The following is a 17,867-nucleotide window of genomic DNA, read 5'->3' on the forward strand; positions in this document are numbered from 1 at the left end:
GTTAAAATATAACCATTTTTCACAAAATAAATAGCAATTAAGCAAAGCCAACTTATTATGGCCAGTTGTGTAACTAAATAAAAGCTTATTTGTTGTTTGGTGTTGGTATTTCGACTTCAGTCAATGGGGTAATTCAATCATAATCAATTCCTATACCGCATAGTATACCGCATAAAAATTGAGTCATTTAAACTTTTTTAAATGGGAGTAAGTTAAGATGCAAGTTGTTTCTTACTACAGTACGTTCCGTTTCCTGTGTAGTTTGCATTGCAAAAACACAGGAAACCACCAATAGTGTTAATGCAAGTTGCATGTTGATGACAGTTGTGTGTTCCACTCAAGCATTCATCCAAGTCTGTAAAAATTAAGTCATACTAAACATATTTGATTATGAGTAGCCCTTATTGTAATGAGAGTTAGGTTGTTTTTTTACCACATTGTATTCCATCTCCTGTGTAGTTTGCGTTGCAAAAACATCGAAAGCCGCCAAGGGTGTTGGTACAAGTTGCGTGTTGATGGCAGTTGTGTGTGTCACTTGTACAATGACTGATGTCTAAACAAGGTTTGTTAAAAAAAATTTCCGGGTAATGGTTTTAGTTGCTTCCACCAACATACCGTTGTAGATTTGCTGTTGGCTGAATTTTATCATTGCAAAAACTCCTGCATATCCGCATATGGTTGTAAAAATGGCAATGGCGAATCCTATGAAAAATTTGCGCTTAATTCGCTTTTCATTCCAACTTGCATTTTGTTCTTGGTTCTTTGCTGAATCTGTTGGAAGAAACCAATTTTTTTGTATGTTTTGATATTGTAACGATTTTTGTTCTCTATATTAGGCTACAAATCCGGACAACCTGTTAAAAAGTAGTCTTTGGGATAACGATTTAAATCTTAATGATAACAACAACAAAATAAGTTAAGCACTTTACCATCTTCTTGCCGTGAAGCTCCTTGGTTGTCTGCTTCCAAGTTATCAGGTCGATTATTGTCGTAAATATTCATTTCCATTCTGCGCAACTTGGACGAAAGAGCTCGTAAAGACTTCAATACAACAAACCACCTAACGCTGGCCCAATGCAAAGCACTGCAAGAGTTAAGAAAGCTAGTTAATAAACAAGACATAGTAATATGCAAAACTGACAAAGATTGCAAAATTGTGTTACTGGACTTTAAAGACTATGACTACATGATGAAAAAAACAGTGGAAAAAGTTTAATATTATGCCAATCGATGATACTACTTTTGTAAATAAAATATGGTGCAATAAGAGAAGACTGAGAATGTTATGCAAAAGAACTCTACACTGATGCTGTAATATCAAAAAAAATACTCTTGTGTGCTGTTGGTGTGAAGGTTATTGGACATAACTACCATAGAATTTCAGGTGCTCGCGCGAAATACTTTGACAACCAAAACCCTGCTTATGCTTAGCCACTTCCAAAAGCGCACAAGCTAACACGAAACGAGCTTACAACTGCTGTGGCCTGAAACATTCTTGTAAGACTGGTGGTGCAATCGACTTGTCACACAATATATGACATTGCGAGATACAGCATCCTGTAACCCTTTGCACTGAGATACTGTCAATAAATTTGCAATATGTGGATGCCGTGAAAAATTGGGGAAAGAAACCAACCTAAACAGAGCTAAACAAATAGGAAGTTGCATTGTTATAATGGCTGCAGACGTCGTTGCTACTGCATCCAATACTGATTACCATCGACAATGTCGTTACCAACGATGATGGAAAATATTACAAACAATAAAAGGGAATAATAATCAGAGACAACAATTCGGTGTCTTTAGCTAAAGTGCTTTTCACTATATTATAAAGACCCTAAAAGACACATTTCGTATACGGCAAGCATTAATTTTTACAAGGATTTTTGACGATACCATTTGGGTTGCAAACGGGCCAGCTTCAAATCGACAGATACAGGCGGCACTGACTATGGGATTGGAGAACTACAATCTTATGCTGACGTTTCGCATCCTCTGCACTGCGAAGAAAGATGTTTTTCCCAAAATCCTTTCGGTTTTATTTTGACTGAATTTGTTAAACCCTCTGCAACCAATCGCCCTTTTTCACGAAACATCAAATCACCCACTCAGCATATTAAAGTCCATTGTTGTTGGGGAGGCAAGGCGATTGCACAGACTTGATAAACTCTAGTCTAGACTCTAGAGAATGATGAGCTCTATCTTACCAGCTTGAAAAGACTGCAGCAGAAATTGTTTCAAACGCACTTTCCAATTAACCAACTACAGGCGCATTTAGTTTGAAGAGCGAAACTCAAGTACAGCAGGAACCACCACCATCAACACACCCCCTGGTGAAATGCCTCTCAAAACTATTTTTTGATGCGACAACGGTATTTATGTGGCTAAATGCAATGAAATCAATACTTACTATGTTGACTAAACCAAGAACCCGTGTGCTGTACGATGGCGCGGACACAGGGCGGTTTGAACAACATTTAATTACATCGAAAAAGTGGAAATGCAGCGTTGTTGCGACATTACACCAGCAACCACATTACTATTTTAGAAAAGAAAACTTGACATCGCCACATCTTTCAGTTTTACCTATGTTGAAATCCCTGAAAAAGAAAAAAGAATTTATACGTGTGCGAGGCCAAATGGCAAAAAATATTGGTCGCTAAAATAAATTTTCAAGAAATGGTCCTGCTTCGACTACGTTAAAAAATCCATAGGGACCCACCGCTGTTGGTATCTCCATGCATGCGCGTGCCAGTCCTACTTTTTACGTTTTTTTTTAATTTTTCTACATCGATTCGGTGTCCAGAGTTTTGCTTGGTTTGTTTGGGTTTTGAGGTTGGTTCAGGTAGCTATGGCAGTAAGTAACAGCAATCCCTTGTTTTACTGCTTTAATTTATCTTAGCGTGTTTGATTTAGCACTTATTTTATATCGATTTGTATTTCGATTTTCAGTAACTAATGATGCCACATACACGAAATATATATTCCTTTATTTGGACCGACTACGTTTTACCAAGGATTTTATCGTCCATTGGGTTTAATGTGACCTTTCCGCTAAGACGGTCGCATTGCAGATCCTTCTTTCACCAACAGCCACCACGTATGTTCTTGTTTTTATTTGTAAATTACTGATGTAAAGAAATAGGTTTGTCTCATATATATATGGCACCTGAAAAACCCACATTAATTACCAACTTCGCCAAAGATTGAGCTGAAAAAAACTGGCAATGAGTCTTAATTGTGTATGACGTCACCATCTATACCAGGGCCGGGTAACTTCTCCAGTCGGCGGGCCTGATATAGGAAAATAAAGTACTTGGCGGGCCGGATTTCTGAATCGACACGTTAATCGCGTATTTATCCAGTGATTTACAACGGATTTTCGACCACCTAAACCATATACATTCAAGAACATCACAAATACAATACAGTCCAAACAATCTAACTGATACAACATAAAATTATTCGCCACAGCAAATTTAATGCATACACCACAGACTTAGATACTGCCGAAACACTAACTGGGCTACACGTGTGGAAACAAAAGAAACCGTGAAAGTAGGCCACACACATGGTTGGCAGTTATGTCGTAACAATGTACGTATGGTGCAATGGTAACAACGGCGGGAACGTTTTTGCTATTAGGGAGCGTTACTGTCCGTTACAACTATAATTTGACGCAGTAGGCAAGTGTGGGGGATTGTGGCAGACTGTGGCCGCGGGCCACATTATCATGTAAGACCTGAAACTGTCTGCGGGCCGCTCAAAATCCCGTCGCGGGGCCGGATCCGGCCCGCGGGCCGTATGTTGCCCGCCCCTGATCTATACTATGACGCATGTGGTGCCTGTTTTTTCGCATTGTTTGTTTATAATAGGTTTGCCAAAAATTTATGACTGTTGAGCTGGTACTTCTTTTTTCCAGCCCTACAAAAACTATTTAAGTTGTGTAAAATTTGCATTTTGGAAATAGTTTCCCAAACTATGTTGTGCGTAAGGTTAATGCTCAGTTGCTCACTCGGGCCTTCCGTTAATAAATTTTTAGTGATGTACCGAATCGGCTAAACTGGGTTCGCACCGAAACCTTCTGTTTAAAGTTTTTGCAAGTATATGAGTAAAAAAAATTTTAGCAACTGCTGCGTTTCTCGTGAAGCTGTGTGCTGCTCTTTGCTTCACTTCAGTAATGTCTCCACGTTTTGCCAAAGACTTTTACGCTGAGAGCTTATTGTAGAAGTATTGTCACAACATCAACTTGAATCGTTTTTGTAGCTTGTGAACACCAAATTTTTTGTTTATAGTTTCCTCGCGTCATGTCCACCAGTCTTCTTGGTTTCCTAGCTTTTCTAAAATTGTAACGACTGTGTTTCTAATACCTATTCATTACAAGTCTTTGTGGCCACCAAAACTCCTCATTAAATGTTATTATATTTTGTGACTTGATATAGATTTAGTCATAAGGTTTGCTTACATTTAGTCATAAGGTTTGCTTTTTAGTTTTGGATTTAAGCTAATTGCAATTGCTGCGTTTTGTTCGAAACCTATTTTTGTTTTTCTCTAATATAACCGGCGTAGTAATGGTAGCAGCATCATAGGTGTTACGCATGTTTTGGAACAAGCATTGACTCGTATGGTCTTCTTTGTTTTATAGCACTAGAAAAAAGTGACTGGTTTAGATTTTCATCTTCTGTTGATCTTCCCATTTAGGATGTAAAGGCTCTGCCTAATGTGCACCAACTGTTTTTGTACAGTCGTCACGCGCGTTTTGTTTGAGTGCCGTAAACTTTTCTTTCGGATTCCTTCGGCTACAGCTATGGTTAATCGACTTCAACTAAGTTTTATGTCTCGTATTAGTCCCAAATTGTTTGTCGTTGGACCACACCAGGTCGCTAATTCCTTCTGTGTGCGCATTGTGTACAGCCTGTGTTATTTGTACAGTCAATGTGAATTTTCTTTTACGTTTTTTATGGCACAAACCACCAGACTCTTTTTGTCCAAACGAATTCTTTTTTCGGCGAAAGACAGATTGGTTTTTGCTTCTGGTCTCTTAAGCCTGGAACTTTTATCGATTTTTGAAATGGTACTTTTGAAAACTTGATCTTTGGAATATAGAGTGGTATAAAACAGTTGTACCTGGATTAAGGTCGTCCTGGGCAAGACATTAAACTGTTTCCATTGGAACTCACTGGATATTTTAAAGGTTTTGTTCTCGAACTGTTTGAAAATCGAAACTCTTGCTGAATGAACGTAGGTTTTTAGTTGTTACACAATTCATGAAAATAAAGTATTGTGTGTCAACATATATTTTGGTATACGTTGCTGCAAAATGTTTTTATAAACCAGTCTGCTCTATTCGATTTCAATACCATGTCATATTAGGTAGTTTCGTAAGGCGAAATTACGTAACGATCAACTGGTTTGTATCTGTTATATATTTTCACAGACGCGTATGAAAAGATTTACACATGCAAATGAACAGACTGCTAAGAGCAACAACAACAAATACACTGTTATAGCACAAAAATAATTGTGTTGAAGACCGTGAGCACATTTGTAATAGCAAACAAGAATTGTAAACTTACATCTAAATACAGAACAGAAATTTCAAAACATTTCAGTCTAATTGTTAACGCGTGCTAGCCTCCCTACAGAAAAAAAATTACAAATAAATATAATGATAGTAGCTTACTACAGTCTTTTCTGAAAACCTTCATTAAACGTGTTTTTCCGAGAGGTCAGCACAGTCTTATTTAAAAAATGTAGTGGCATTTTAAACCCGAACCTCGTATTCATAAAGTTAAACGAAAAGAACCGCAACTGTACAAAAGACAAAGACGCAAAGAATATTAAAGGGCGCCCTTTTGTTTACAAAAATGTGTTGCAAACGTATGATAATAAAAGGCATGCAGTTGCTTTACAGTAGGTTTCGGTATAGTAATACCTTCGTCCTAATGACCTGAAGGTATTTTATGCACAAACATGATAAGTACAGAAACCGAAAAATGTTGTAAACGTTACCTTATTACGTCCTAATATGGAAAAAAGCAACAGATTTGTGCAGCCATTAGGCTACCGCTTTTATCACATGTCATTGATTTTTATGAAATGTAGTCTTTCGTGTTTGTTAAGGTCAATTATACTTCACTGCATTTATGGTTGCGCTTCAAAGTCTTTCGCAAATCGAACGTTGATCTCTATTGCAATTATCATTACTTAAGCCCCCAGTAAAAGCCCATAGCTCGCCACAGTGTCGATTTCTGCCCAATGGCTTGCCTGATACAAACAGAGTGGAGGTGTTGGTTAACACCACTCCATCGACAAACTTCCATGTTCCTTCTTTCTCAATGTCAGTTATCCCAACGAAAAGATCGCTAATTCCCTCAGCATTCAGTTTGTTTATCAAAGTTCTGAAAAAAATGTGGTATGTTATTTGCCAACTAAAATATGTCACAACTGTGATGTTAATATTCCATAACCATATCTGCTGTTGTTGTACTTACAGGCGAAATGTGGTATTTCTCAAATTCCTGGCGATCAAATCGCCTCCCATGGCCTGACAATTACTTCTTGCTGCAGTCCAGTTCATTGATTTGTTAACAATCAGATAATCACGAAGCACTGTAAACACATCACAGATGGAACGTTTCTGTGTTGAGATGTTGAATACGGTACTAACATAAACTAACATTCAAGCAACATTCTTTTTCAGTAGTATAAAGCATTTTCACACACACAAGAGAATTGTTTTGTTTTTGCAGGCACAATTTAACTCTCTGTGATGGGTTTAAATTCGGGAAAAATCAAGTTTACAATATTTTGCGATTTGAGTTGATATAAGTCATTGTTTGTCATTACCATACATTTGTGCCACACACCAACCTGTTTCACAATTTCTTCCAGTATACCAAACGTTGCAAGTGCAGCGAAATCCATCTTCGGTGTCTGTACAGGTTCCGTTGTGTTCACAAGGTCCAGGATTTTGCATGCAGAAGGTGCTCACTGTTAAAATATACCCATTTATACGATAAATAGCAATTAAGCAAAGCCAAATTAGTTGAGGGGCTTAAGGCGATATGGCAAATTCTGTTACTAATTTTTTTTTTGATGAAAGCTGGTATGTTGTTTGGTGTTGGTATTTCAAATTAAATATACTTATAATCCAACAGTTTTTTTACCGCAGTGCGTTCTATCTCCTGTGTAGTCTGCGTCGCAGGAGCATTGGAAACCATCAAAAGTGTTGATACAAGTTGCATGTTGATGACAATTGTGGGTTCCACTTACACATTCATCCAAATCTGTAAAAACGTGAGTCATATTAAACTTTTTTTAAAATTGTAGTGAGTTATGATGCAATTTAGTTGGTTTCTTACTACAGTACGTTCCATCTCCTGTGTAGTTTACATTGCAAAAACATCGAAAACTGCCCACAGTGTTAATGCAAGTTGCATGTTGATCACAATTATGTGTTCCACTCATACATTCATCCAAATCTATAAACAATAGGTCATATTAAACATATTTGATACCGAGTAACATATATTGTAGTGTTTTTTACCACATTGTCTTCCATCTCCTGTGTAGTTTGCATTGCAAAAACACAGGAAACCACCCACAGTATTGGTGCAAGTTGCGTGTTGATGACAATTGTGTGTTCCGTTTGTGCAATGACTGATGTCTAAATAAGGTTTGTTATTTTTTTCCGGGTAATGGTTTTAGTTTGTGCCACCAAATTACCGTTGTATATCTGCTGTTGGCTGATTTTTACTATGGCAAAAACTCCTGCAAATCCGCATATAACTGTAAAAATGACTATGGCGAATCCTATAAAAAATCTGCGCTTTATTCCCTTCTCATTCCAACTTGCATTTTGTTCTTGTTTTTTTGCAGAATCTGTTGCAAAAAAATTAAATTAGTATTTTTAAAAGTATTAAAACTTTCTTTGTTTGCTATTATAGATCATGCCAAACTTATATAAAGAAGATACGTTTGGAACCGAAATAAAAACAAACCTTCATGACCTAAAAATAAGGCCTACTTTGAAATGTGTATGCACATAAATTAAATTAACAAGCGTAACGTTTATCTTGACTAAATGATACTAGCTTTTACATTTTTATACAAATGAATGATCAAAACGGTTTTACCATCTGCTTGCTGTGAAGGTCTTTGGTTTGCTTCTAAATTATCAGGCTGCGGATTTTCGTAAATTTCCATTTCCATACTTACAGTTGCTTGCTCAGCTACTCTATCTATATAGATGACTTTCGTTCTGATATCATTAATATATATCTACCTCACTTCCTTCTTTGAGTCATACGTTAACATACAATAACTGATTGGTTTGCGGGGGCAAACCACGTCAAACAAACGATTACTTTTATTATTATTAAAGCCAGTCGCTTGAAGTGCCCAAATTTGGTTGTTTGTCTGGTGACCGTTTTCGTAAATTGTCATTTTAAAATTCTTCCTTGTCTTTTAAATACTTTGGGAAAAGTTGGTTTTCTTGATGGTTTTAGTCACCCATGGTGACTTATTGAAATGTAAACTTATAGCATATCGTATGATGATGACCAACACGGGCATTCTTTCAAACGATCTCAATTGATTTTAATAAAATAAACAAAAAAGCGTTTAAGTATTTCGTTACAATCTAATGGTCCGAACGTAGACTAGGTTGGTTTTGATAAAGGGACAATTAATCTTGACGATCGTTTTTTCCCCAGTGTTGCTGTGCTTTTATTCATTTTTCCTATGCCCAATATACTGTTTTATTCAATGGAATTGTAAGGGTTTTTAGTAGGGCAAAGATTGTAAACAAAAATAATGCAAACAATGTTTAAGCTATCATGTAGCATGTACTGCTAGAGCGTTGTTTCAGATCACATTTGTGTAAATGTGCCTATTTGTTAACTTTATTGCTTGATTTCATCTGGGCTATTTTTTCGTTATACAGGTAGAACACCCACCACAGTGAGTTCCATTTACTGTGCAGTTCGCGTTGCAAGAACACAGGAAACTATGCATCGTTTTAATACAAATTGCGTGGTGATGGCAGGTACGTGTTAGACTTATGCACTCAAACTGCAGTGATTGTTTTGGTTAATAAGATACTAGTTAGTAAAAGTTCAATAAAAGAGCTACCTTATTTATGAACATAAAAGTGTTAAAGTGTGTTTTTCGAAACTAGACAAGTCAATAAAATCGTTCAATATATATCAAAAAGAATCATTAAAAACAAACAAGACGTATTAATTACAGCAGAAGCCAAATCCGTTCAAAATGTTTGAATGATAAAACACCTAGTTTGTAAACCAACGTTCCAAATTTCTTCCTGCTATCTTGACTCGTTTTTACAAGTCAGCCGACAAAGGAACGGATCGAAACTGTAAGTATCCCAATTTGGACCCGAACCCAAAAGAACTAGTCCAAACTCTACCGAAATCTTATATTATTGCAAACAATCCAAATATTGACTTCTGTTTTAGAATAACCAACTTAAAATTACGACACAAATGTCGCCAAGCAAAAAGCCTGGTTGAAATTAAGCCCGTTGTATTAAAGGTTATGCTCGAATCCGTTCTAATCGACCCTAGCTTTTTTCAATTCACGTACGCTCTTTGTGAATAAACTAGTGACACAGCAATTTACAACAAAACGGAATATACAAATTTAACGGCGTTCGCAAATCGGAAACTTTAGTGCTTTGCAACCGTCGTCGTCCATTTGAAAACTGAATCCGCGAAACACTTGAGCGCAGTTGGCATTTCCGGCAATACTTCCGATGTTGTTTGGTTCCGAGGTCAACTTGTAAAAATCGGTGTTGTTGAATGTCGCTGGAACTCCATCAACATATAAAAAGCTATTTTCTTTTTTCCTGTCCGATAACCCGACCCAAAAGCCGTCCCCAATCACTGGTGTCAAAAGTTTGTTTACGATAGATCTAAAAAGAAAGCATGTCGTTTTTTAGGTCTATTTGGACCGTTATTTTCATATTTAGGCAGTGCCGGATTAAGGGTTTGCTGGCCTGTAGGTACATTTTATAAGTGGCCCGAAAATCAGGGTTACCAACTAAAAAAATAGATTTATTACTGTTGCCAAATGGTTGTCACAATAAAAAGTGGCCTGGATTTTTGACTGGCCTGTAGGCACAATTTTTGACTGGCCTGTACTTTGCCTAATGGTAAACCCAGCACTGTCTTTAGGTCTAATAAGGCAACACAAATTTCACTTAACGAATATCACATAGCGGTGTAGTGACAAATTTCGCTTTGGCGCTTTAGAAAATCGAAATAAGTCTGGTTTGCAGCATATTGCGAGACAGCATATAATTAGATTGCATTAAACATGAATTAAGAATAGGTTTTTGTGGTTGCAGATTTAAGGTATATATGCTTTAATAATGTGTAGACTGAATTATTAATATTTTAAAACATTTCAACTATAAGGAATAATTGAAGGCAGCTTTTTCTTCAAAATAATAAACAAATCGACATAAAAAAAACTTCTAATATACATTACTTGACAGTTGGAACATCATGTACCTACGGACTGTTGCATTTCGCATTCCCCATGTTGCCAAATCTCCACCAATGAGCTTGCAGTAATTTCGCGCGTCCACCCACGTCTTTAGCGTGGTAACAACCAGATGATCGCGAAGCACTGGAAAAAATGTAACTTGTTTAGAAAATTTAACAACTGTGTGGTTATTTCAATGACAACGAATTTAGTGTATAAGACAAAAAAGCGAAATTTTTCACTCCATTTATAGCATTGGTTCGTGTTAATCACCAGATTATTCCTTAAAGTTATTACCATATTTAGTAACTAAATGCTTTTTCTTACCAGTCTTAAAAGATTGAAACTGGGTAATAACTTATTAACGTGCCATTACTCATTTCTATGTCGCCCAATTTATAACGAAATGTTATGGCAAACGATACGTTGTTAAAGATGGCCTCGCGTACCACCTAAAAAGCACCGGCGTGCCACTAGTGGTACGCGTACCTCAGGTTTAAAACCACTGATGTAGAAGAAGATGTAGCATGCATTTTGCTATAATCTACTATCAGGAAAAAAATGTTTACATGCGAAAAATTATGTAGGTTATTAATATATTTATTTCTTTATGTATAAAGTATACTTAGGCCTTGTGCTTAAAACAAGGTCAGCCCAAGGGTAGCCAATAGATGCTTAATTAATACCGCTTTCGCAATTCCTTCCTGTGTACCAAGCATTGCACGAACATACGTATCCCGACGATGTGTCATAGCATGTTCCGTTGTGAGTACAAACGGCAGGATTGTCAGCACATCGAACTGGTAGCGCAACTTTAAATAACTTGTCAAGATTAATTTGCTGGCTTAAGTTTGATTTAGTTTTAAAGTTAAGCAGAATATTTTTCAGCGGGTCCTTAACGAAAACTAAACAAGTAAAGCCCATTATGATTACAACTGCAGGTTGGTCAACACATCGACCTATTGGCTCAACTTTAAAATACACCTTGAGGTCGTTTTGCTGGTTTAAATTTATTGCATTTTGAAGTTTAAGAAGAGTTGCATGAATCTCGTTCAAATCCCAAATCTATTTGATTAAAGCCCAAACTTGGCCCCAAAGTTACCAAGTTTAAATCACTGCACAAAAGTGAGCAAGTGTAATGTCAGGTCCAAACCAAGCTTGTTTTATTTCCACTTTAGCTCAAACCCGACTGTAAGGCCGACGTTGCTTACAATTATATTAAACAACATGTATGTTAAGATGTTCAGCATGTATAAAAAATACGTTAAAAGTTGCAAAAAAGGTGTCTTTTATTTTAAGGTAATGACTGGTAGAATTTTAATAATTATAAAAAGTGAGAAGAAATTTTGTATTTGCTTTTTACATTAACAGAAACATTCAAACTCTCGCAACCACATTGTCAACATGGCTTGTTGCTTACCGTTTTGGGTTCCCGATGTCGCCCCAATGACAGAGGAATTAGCATTGTGCACATTTCGCAAATCAAGAATCTGAAATCAACAATTAAAGGTAAGCAAAGCATAGCTACTTTGAAACTACATTATGTGGTTATTCGGAAATAAGCTCATTATTAAATAAGCAAGTGAAAACTGAAATTGTTTATGTCTTGGCCAGAAAGCTAGGAAAATTACAGCTTGAAATTGTTTTAAAGTCCCGCGACTGTGTGAAAACGGTGTAAGTTGTTTGTCTCTTAAACTTACCAACACATAGACTCCAACAAATCCACCAATCATTAAAATCATCAAGACAATGATCATTATTAAAAACAACTTCTTTGAGACTGTGCTATATTTGGTCTGTGTTTGTGGCTTCTGCACAATACCTGGATCAGACGCATCGGCTGAAAAATTATTAAACAATTAACGTCTTTTGAATATCAGAAACAATTGTACCAAGAAATAGAGATTTATGGGTGTATAATTTACGTCTTTGAAGTCTCCTGAAGATTTCTTGCTGGAATGCTGTGCTGCCTCCAGGTTTATTTAAATTTTTACCTTACCTCCATTCTGAGTTTGACCTTGATTGATATAGGTTCCCTGTCGTAGGTGAGAGGGCGCTTCGTATAAATGCATTGTACGGCTGCTCAGTACGACTTGTTTGAGATATATAAAACTAAAGCTATCTCTTCGCTAATAGCAAGAAGATCTTCCTCTTTCGATCTATTTAAGTGGATTGCATGCGGTTGGTCATTTGATCAGAATAGCAGCGTGGTTTCGGGATCCATTTAATAATTTTGGGCTTTCCGACGATGAATAATAGCTCACTCAAGAGAACTGGTTTGGCTTCCTCCTTAAACGTGCCATAACACAGAAACAAACATACAAACAATATGTGATTAGGAAAGTCATGAAAAAATTTCCGCGAGTATTTTTGTTAGTGTTACGCGATGGTGAACATAAAACAAGCACAAATACTTACATTTTAAATGATGCATATTCCTAAGGTTGCTTTATTGTTTATTGTGTTTTGATTTGGTAAAATAACATATGTCCCATTTTGAGCCTTTTATATGTGTTTGGTTACGAAATTCGCCAACCATATACTGTAGATTAGTAACAAGATAGGTTCTGGCTACATCCTCGAATCACGTTCCATTTGGTTGCACTTTATGTACGTTTGGGTCGTTTTTCTTGGCGTTTAACTGGTCTTCAACCAAATTGTACCGGCAGTGTTTGGTGACGGATAACAAAATTTAGATTACACTAATTTAAAATATTTGTACGTTAGGTTATATAGTTTTTGAAACTCAGCCATCGTGCAAGTGCAGGGGGATAAAAGGAGCAGTTTAAGTGTTTATTTTGTTCCCCAAAGAAATCACAACTGATCACAAAATGTTGATCAAATTTTAAACTGTGATGGTTGCGTTCGAAACAAGTTTGTGGCAAAAAACGTTATACCAGTAAATGGTAAAAACTAACTTACGGGGCGTTAAAAATTAAGAATACGGATGAAATTAATATTTGTATATTATTAAGGTGCCGACAAGGACAATGATAGTTTTGCTTTCAAAAAATGATGCTTGAATCAATTCTAAGGCCTTCCTGGCGGCCAGTGCTGCGATGTCGCAATAGTCTCGTGACCCGCCTACGCCACGCCAGTTTGGATGACGTGTTGCGGCAATTGGCCTCTAGCATTAATTCCATCGGTTTCAACTAAAATTTCCTAATTGGTTAAGAACAGCCTGCCACTGGACGGTTGAAGAGCGCCAATGTGACGTTTCAGGAGCCAGCGTTCTGATTGGTCGAAAGCAAAAAGAAAAAAGGAAATCGTCACACCTTGGACGCGTGCGGCCGGTCATTCTTTCTTTGGCAACTCGTGTGAAGGTGGTTGTGTCGACGGGAGTCTGCCCTAAAGAAGACCGAATAAACGACAATATGCAGGTAATTGTTGTGTTTTAACTTTACTTGTTTGGTGTCTGTGCAAAGTAACTCGGGTGCACACTTGTTGACTTTTGCACTGATACCGAAATAAAGTTGTTTAATTTTAAGTGTCTAAAGTTTGGAACTTGAAAAAAATCCGGTCTTGAGACATTTTGTTGCAGGTCTTTTGACGCGTTCGATGGGGGATTGAAGGCTGTTTCGCGTGACTAGTGACCAGCAACGTGGAATTTATAAAGAATACGGCAAGTACATGAATTCATAGATTTCATTTAAATATGGCAAGTTGGCAACGAAATTGATCGGTTAGTGTTTCAAGATCCCATCTGAAACCGTCAATAACTATTGAACTTTTGTTGGTTGTTTCAGGTTTGAGTCACAACAACACCTGATACGGCTCTGATACGAAAGGCAGCAATGTAAGTAAGTTTGTTTTATCGAATAAAGATAATACAAATCCGCATAACGTTAGATTTCAAATACATTTTAATACCACCTGAAGCTTAAAGATAATACTTCTACCATGTTGATACGAATAGCCTGTGCTTGAGCATGTTGCACTTAATTTTTTGCATGTCATCTGTGGGTAACTATTTGTGGGTCTGCATTGGTAGAAGTGCGTTGCTTGGGTATTTGCGAGGCAAAATATTTTTAAAGCGTAATAATTCGTAATTTTTTTTTGGCCTTCATACTGACTTTCCGTGTTGACATATTTTACATGATAATGACGCTTCAGGGCTGATCTCAGTTTTGAATTTATGATAATGTTGCTCGAACGTTTCATGTGTTTCTGCCTCTGTGCTTTTTTTTTCTTTTACAGTTGGCATGGAAACACGACAGTTGTTTTCGATGTCGAGAAGGAATTGCTTTTGAAATGAGAGGAGCAAGATCTTTAATGTAGAGGTAACTATTTTCTAAGTTTATATTGTGATTTGCGTCCATAACACCCACATCCACAATCATACTAATAGACAACACATCCCATATTAAACCATTGATAATTTTCATTTAATAAGCTGAATTTTCATTTATTTTCCAGGTATTTCTTTGTTTGAGCGAACTTGTCTGTAATATTAAGATGCAGACAAGGAGAATGATAGTTTTGCTTTCGAAAAATGATGCTTGCATCAATTCAAGGCCCGGTGCTCCGATGTCGCAATAGTCTCGTGACCCGCCCACCCCACGCCAGTTTAGATATCAAGTGTTCCTGCAATTGGCCTTCAGCATTAATTCCATTGGATTCAACTAAACTTTACTAATTAGGTTAAGAACAGCCTGCCATTGGACGGTTAAAGAGCGCCAATGTGACGGTTCAGGAGCCAGCGTTCTAATTGGTCGAAAGCAAAGAGAAAAAAGGGGAATCGTCACACCTTGGACGCGTGCGACCGGTCATTCTTTCTTTGGCAACTCGTTGTGAAGGTGGCTCTGTCGACGGGAGTCTGCCCGAAAGAAGACTGACTAAACGACGACAATATGCAGGTAATTGTGTTTTAACCTTACTTGTTCGGTGTCTATGCAAAAGTAACTCGGGTGCACACTTGTTGACTTCTGTACAGATACCGAACAAAGTTTTTTTTTAATTTGAAGTGTTAAATTCTGCATACTTTGAAAAAAACGTTTTACTGCTCGTGAGACATTTTGTTGCAGGTCTTTTGACTAGTTCGATAGGGGATTGAATTGAAGGCTGTTTCGAGTGAATAGTGACCAGCAACGTGGAATTCATAAAGAATGCGGCAAGTAAGCTGACATGAATTCATAGATTTTATTTAAATATGGCAACCAAATTGATCGGTAAGTGTTTCAAGATCCCATCTGAAACCGTCAATAACTATTGAACTTTTGTTGGTTGTTTCAGGTTTGAGCCACAACAACACCTGATACGGCTCTGATACGAAAGGCAGCAATGTAAGTAAGTTTGTTTTACCGAATAATGATAATATAAATCCGCATAACGTTAGGTTTCAAATACTTTTTAATACCGCCTGAATCTTAAAGCTAATACTTCTACCATGTTGATACGAATAGCCTGTGCTTGAGCATGTTGCACAATTTTTTTGGAATGTCATTTGGTTTGGGTAACTATTCGTGGGTCAGCATTGGTAGAAGTGCGTTACTTGGCGAATATGCGAAACAAAATATTTTTAAGGTTTAATAATGCGCAAATTTTCGTTCGGTGCTAATGACGTCATTAGTTTTTTTGTGACGCAATCATACTTATGGGAAGGCAGTTTAACGTGCACTTATCCTGTCTTCGCATGTTGACATCTTTTACATGATAATGACGGTTCGGGACTGATCCCAGTTATGAATTTATGATAATGTAGCTTAAACGTTTCATGGGTTTCTGCCTCTGTCCTTTTTTTCTTTTACAGTTGGCATGGAAACACGACAGTTGTTTTCGATGTCGAGAAGGAATTGCTTTTGAAATGAGGGGAGCAAGATCTTTAATGTAGAGGTGACTATTTTCTAAGTTTATATTGTGATTTGCATCCACTATATACGTTTCTGCTACACGATTATTTTGTTTCAGAGTATCGGATGGCTTAATGGAAGGGAAGACTTTTCAGACGTGTCCTGTGATGTTTCGCAACACCGCCTTTAAAAAACGGCAAGTAGCATTTGTAAGAGTTGAACATATGTAAGCGTCTAACCAATAATGTATATTGGGCCAGCATGTGGGGACTGTGTAAAGTGCACTATGCCGTCTCGACATGTTGACTTGTTAAAAACGTATAATAATGTTGTTTTATTTGTCTTTGGTTTCGGGGTTCTGCTTCTGCTTCTACTTTGTTTTACAGGAATGGAAGAAGCGGAATGGAAGTGTTAAAGAGACCGTAAAGCCATAACGGAAAAGCTGTTAGTTTGTTAGTGGCTTGGTTGCTTTTATAGTGGGTGTATGTACCATTTATTAATGGTTAATTGACAACTACTAGTTTATTACAAGTACAAACGTCACTCGTATTGTGCACATCTATTCGCTGAACTGAGATCCTGTTGTTTTTAGTGTAGGATCAACAATTCATTTCGGATGTAAACGTCCCAGGACTATGGAATCGATGTATTAAAGGACCGGATACTGAATGTTAGTAATGCTGACATGACCTTATTAGGCTTGCTATGTAATTTTTGAGTCTATGCACGTTTCGTGATGCCTATTGTTATGAAAAGGTAGTTGGAGAGTTGGTTGAAAGGATATTTAATATGTCAATAATTCTTTTTTAAAACAAATAATGTTGTAAATAGAATGCGAAACATTTCGCTATCCTTCCCTGATGTTAAAATACTTTACTTTATACCCGTTTAACAATTGCTATTTTTTCAGATTTTGGATATAAATACGTTCCGAAATAGATGAAAGCACTTTGAAGGCAACAATGTAAGTTAAATAGCGCAATCTAAATGCACTAAACTAACTATGATAATACGTAAGAACGTAAGTAATATTTATTAATGCAAACGTTATACAGAGGTGCCGCCTAAATAAAAAACAAACAAGCAAAATAACAAACATTTTTTGATTTTGTTTCAGCATTTGGGACATAAACTCCAACTACGTTCCGAGATAGTTAAAAGACGTGTCTTGCTGCAATGTAAGTGAACTAACAGTTGTTATCAAATTTAAAGAGCTCTTATGGCAAAATAGCTCTTTAAACTTGATGCTATGCCTGACAGCAATAGCTGATACAACAGTTGTTATTTCCAAGTTTACACTGTGATTTGCATCCATAACACCCACATCCACAATCATCCTAATAGACAACATATCCCATATTAAACCATAGATATTTTCCTTTTAATAAGCAGAATTTTTGTTCATTTCCCAGGTAATTTCTTTATTTGAGCGAAGTTGTTCGGTGTCTGCGTAGAAGTGCACACTGGTGGTTTACTTCTTGCACTGATACCGTATATAGTTTGCAAGTTAGTATATTTAGTTTACTTTTCAAATATACGTTTCTGCTGCACGATTACTTTGTTTCAGAG

At 36.9% G+C, this 17,867-nt stretch overlaps 1 protein-coding gene and 1 long non-coding RNA gene across 2 annotated transcripts; one reads left to right on the top strand and one right to left on the bottom strand.

The window, feature by feature from the left end:
- The first annotated feature begins 6,500 nt into the window (after positions 1-6,500).
- On the top strand, positions 6,501-17,859 carry LOC145220738 (uncharacterized). The gene is made up of 16 exons (XR_013858259.1): positions 6,501-6,662; positions 6,895-6,986; positions 7,175-7,299; positions 8,948-9,049; positions 10,520-10,664; positions 11,881-12,018; positions 13,485-13,889; positions 14,051-14,131; positions 14,256-14,789; positions 14,926-15,623; positions 15,742-16,341; positions 16,417-16,742; positions 16,891-16,968; positions 17,209-17,262; positions 17,416-17,476; positions 17,711-17,859. It is a non-coding gene; the product is annotated as an uncharacterized LOC145220738 (long non-coding RNA).
- LOC145220727 (brevican core protein-like) lies at positions 9,149-12,344 on the bottom strand. The gene is made up of 5 exons (XM_080087967.1): positions 12,210-12,344; positions 11,930-11,999; positions 11,196-11,321; positions 10,536-10,653; positions 9,149-9,934 (listed from the first exon to the last, which is right to left on the bottom strand). The coding sequence occupies exons 1-5, from the start codon at positions 12,264-12,266 to the stop codon at positions 9,664-9,666; spliced, it is 642 nt and encodes a 213-aa protein (XP_079944093.1). The 5' UTR covers positions 12,267-12,344; the 3' UTR covers positions 9,149-9,663.
- Positions 17,860-17,867: the final 8 nt, after the last annotated feature.

This window comes from Phallusia mammillata, chromosome 3 (genome assembly GCF_965637545.1).
Source record: "Phallusia mammillata chromosome 3, kaPhaMamm4.hap1.1, whole genome shotgun sequence".
NCBI lineage: Eukaryota > Metazoa > Chordata > Ascidiacea > Phlebobranchia > Ascidiidae > Phallusia > Phallusia mammillata.

Excerpts from the sequence above, each read along its gene's own strand:
- LOC145220727 (XM_080087967.1), bottom strand. The coding sequence starts at position 12,266 with ATGATCATTGTCTTGATGATTTTAATGATTGGTGGATTTGTTGGAGTC. Across the intron at positions 12,000-12,209 it reads TTGTTGGAGTCTATGTGTTG|ATTCTTGATTTGCGAAATGT; the intron begins GTAAGTTTAAGA and ends TGTTGATTTCAG. Across the intron at positions 11,322-11,929 it reads GACATCGGGAACCCAAAACG|TTGCGCTACCAGTTCGATGT; the intron begins GTAAGCAACAAG and ends AGTTATTTAAAG.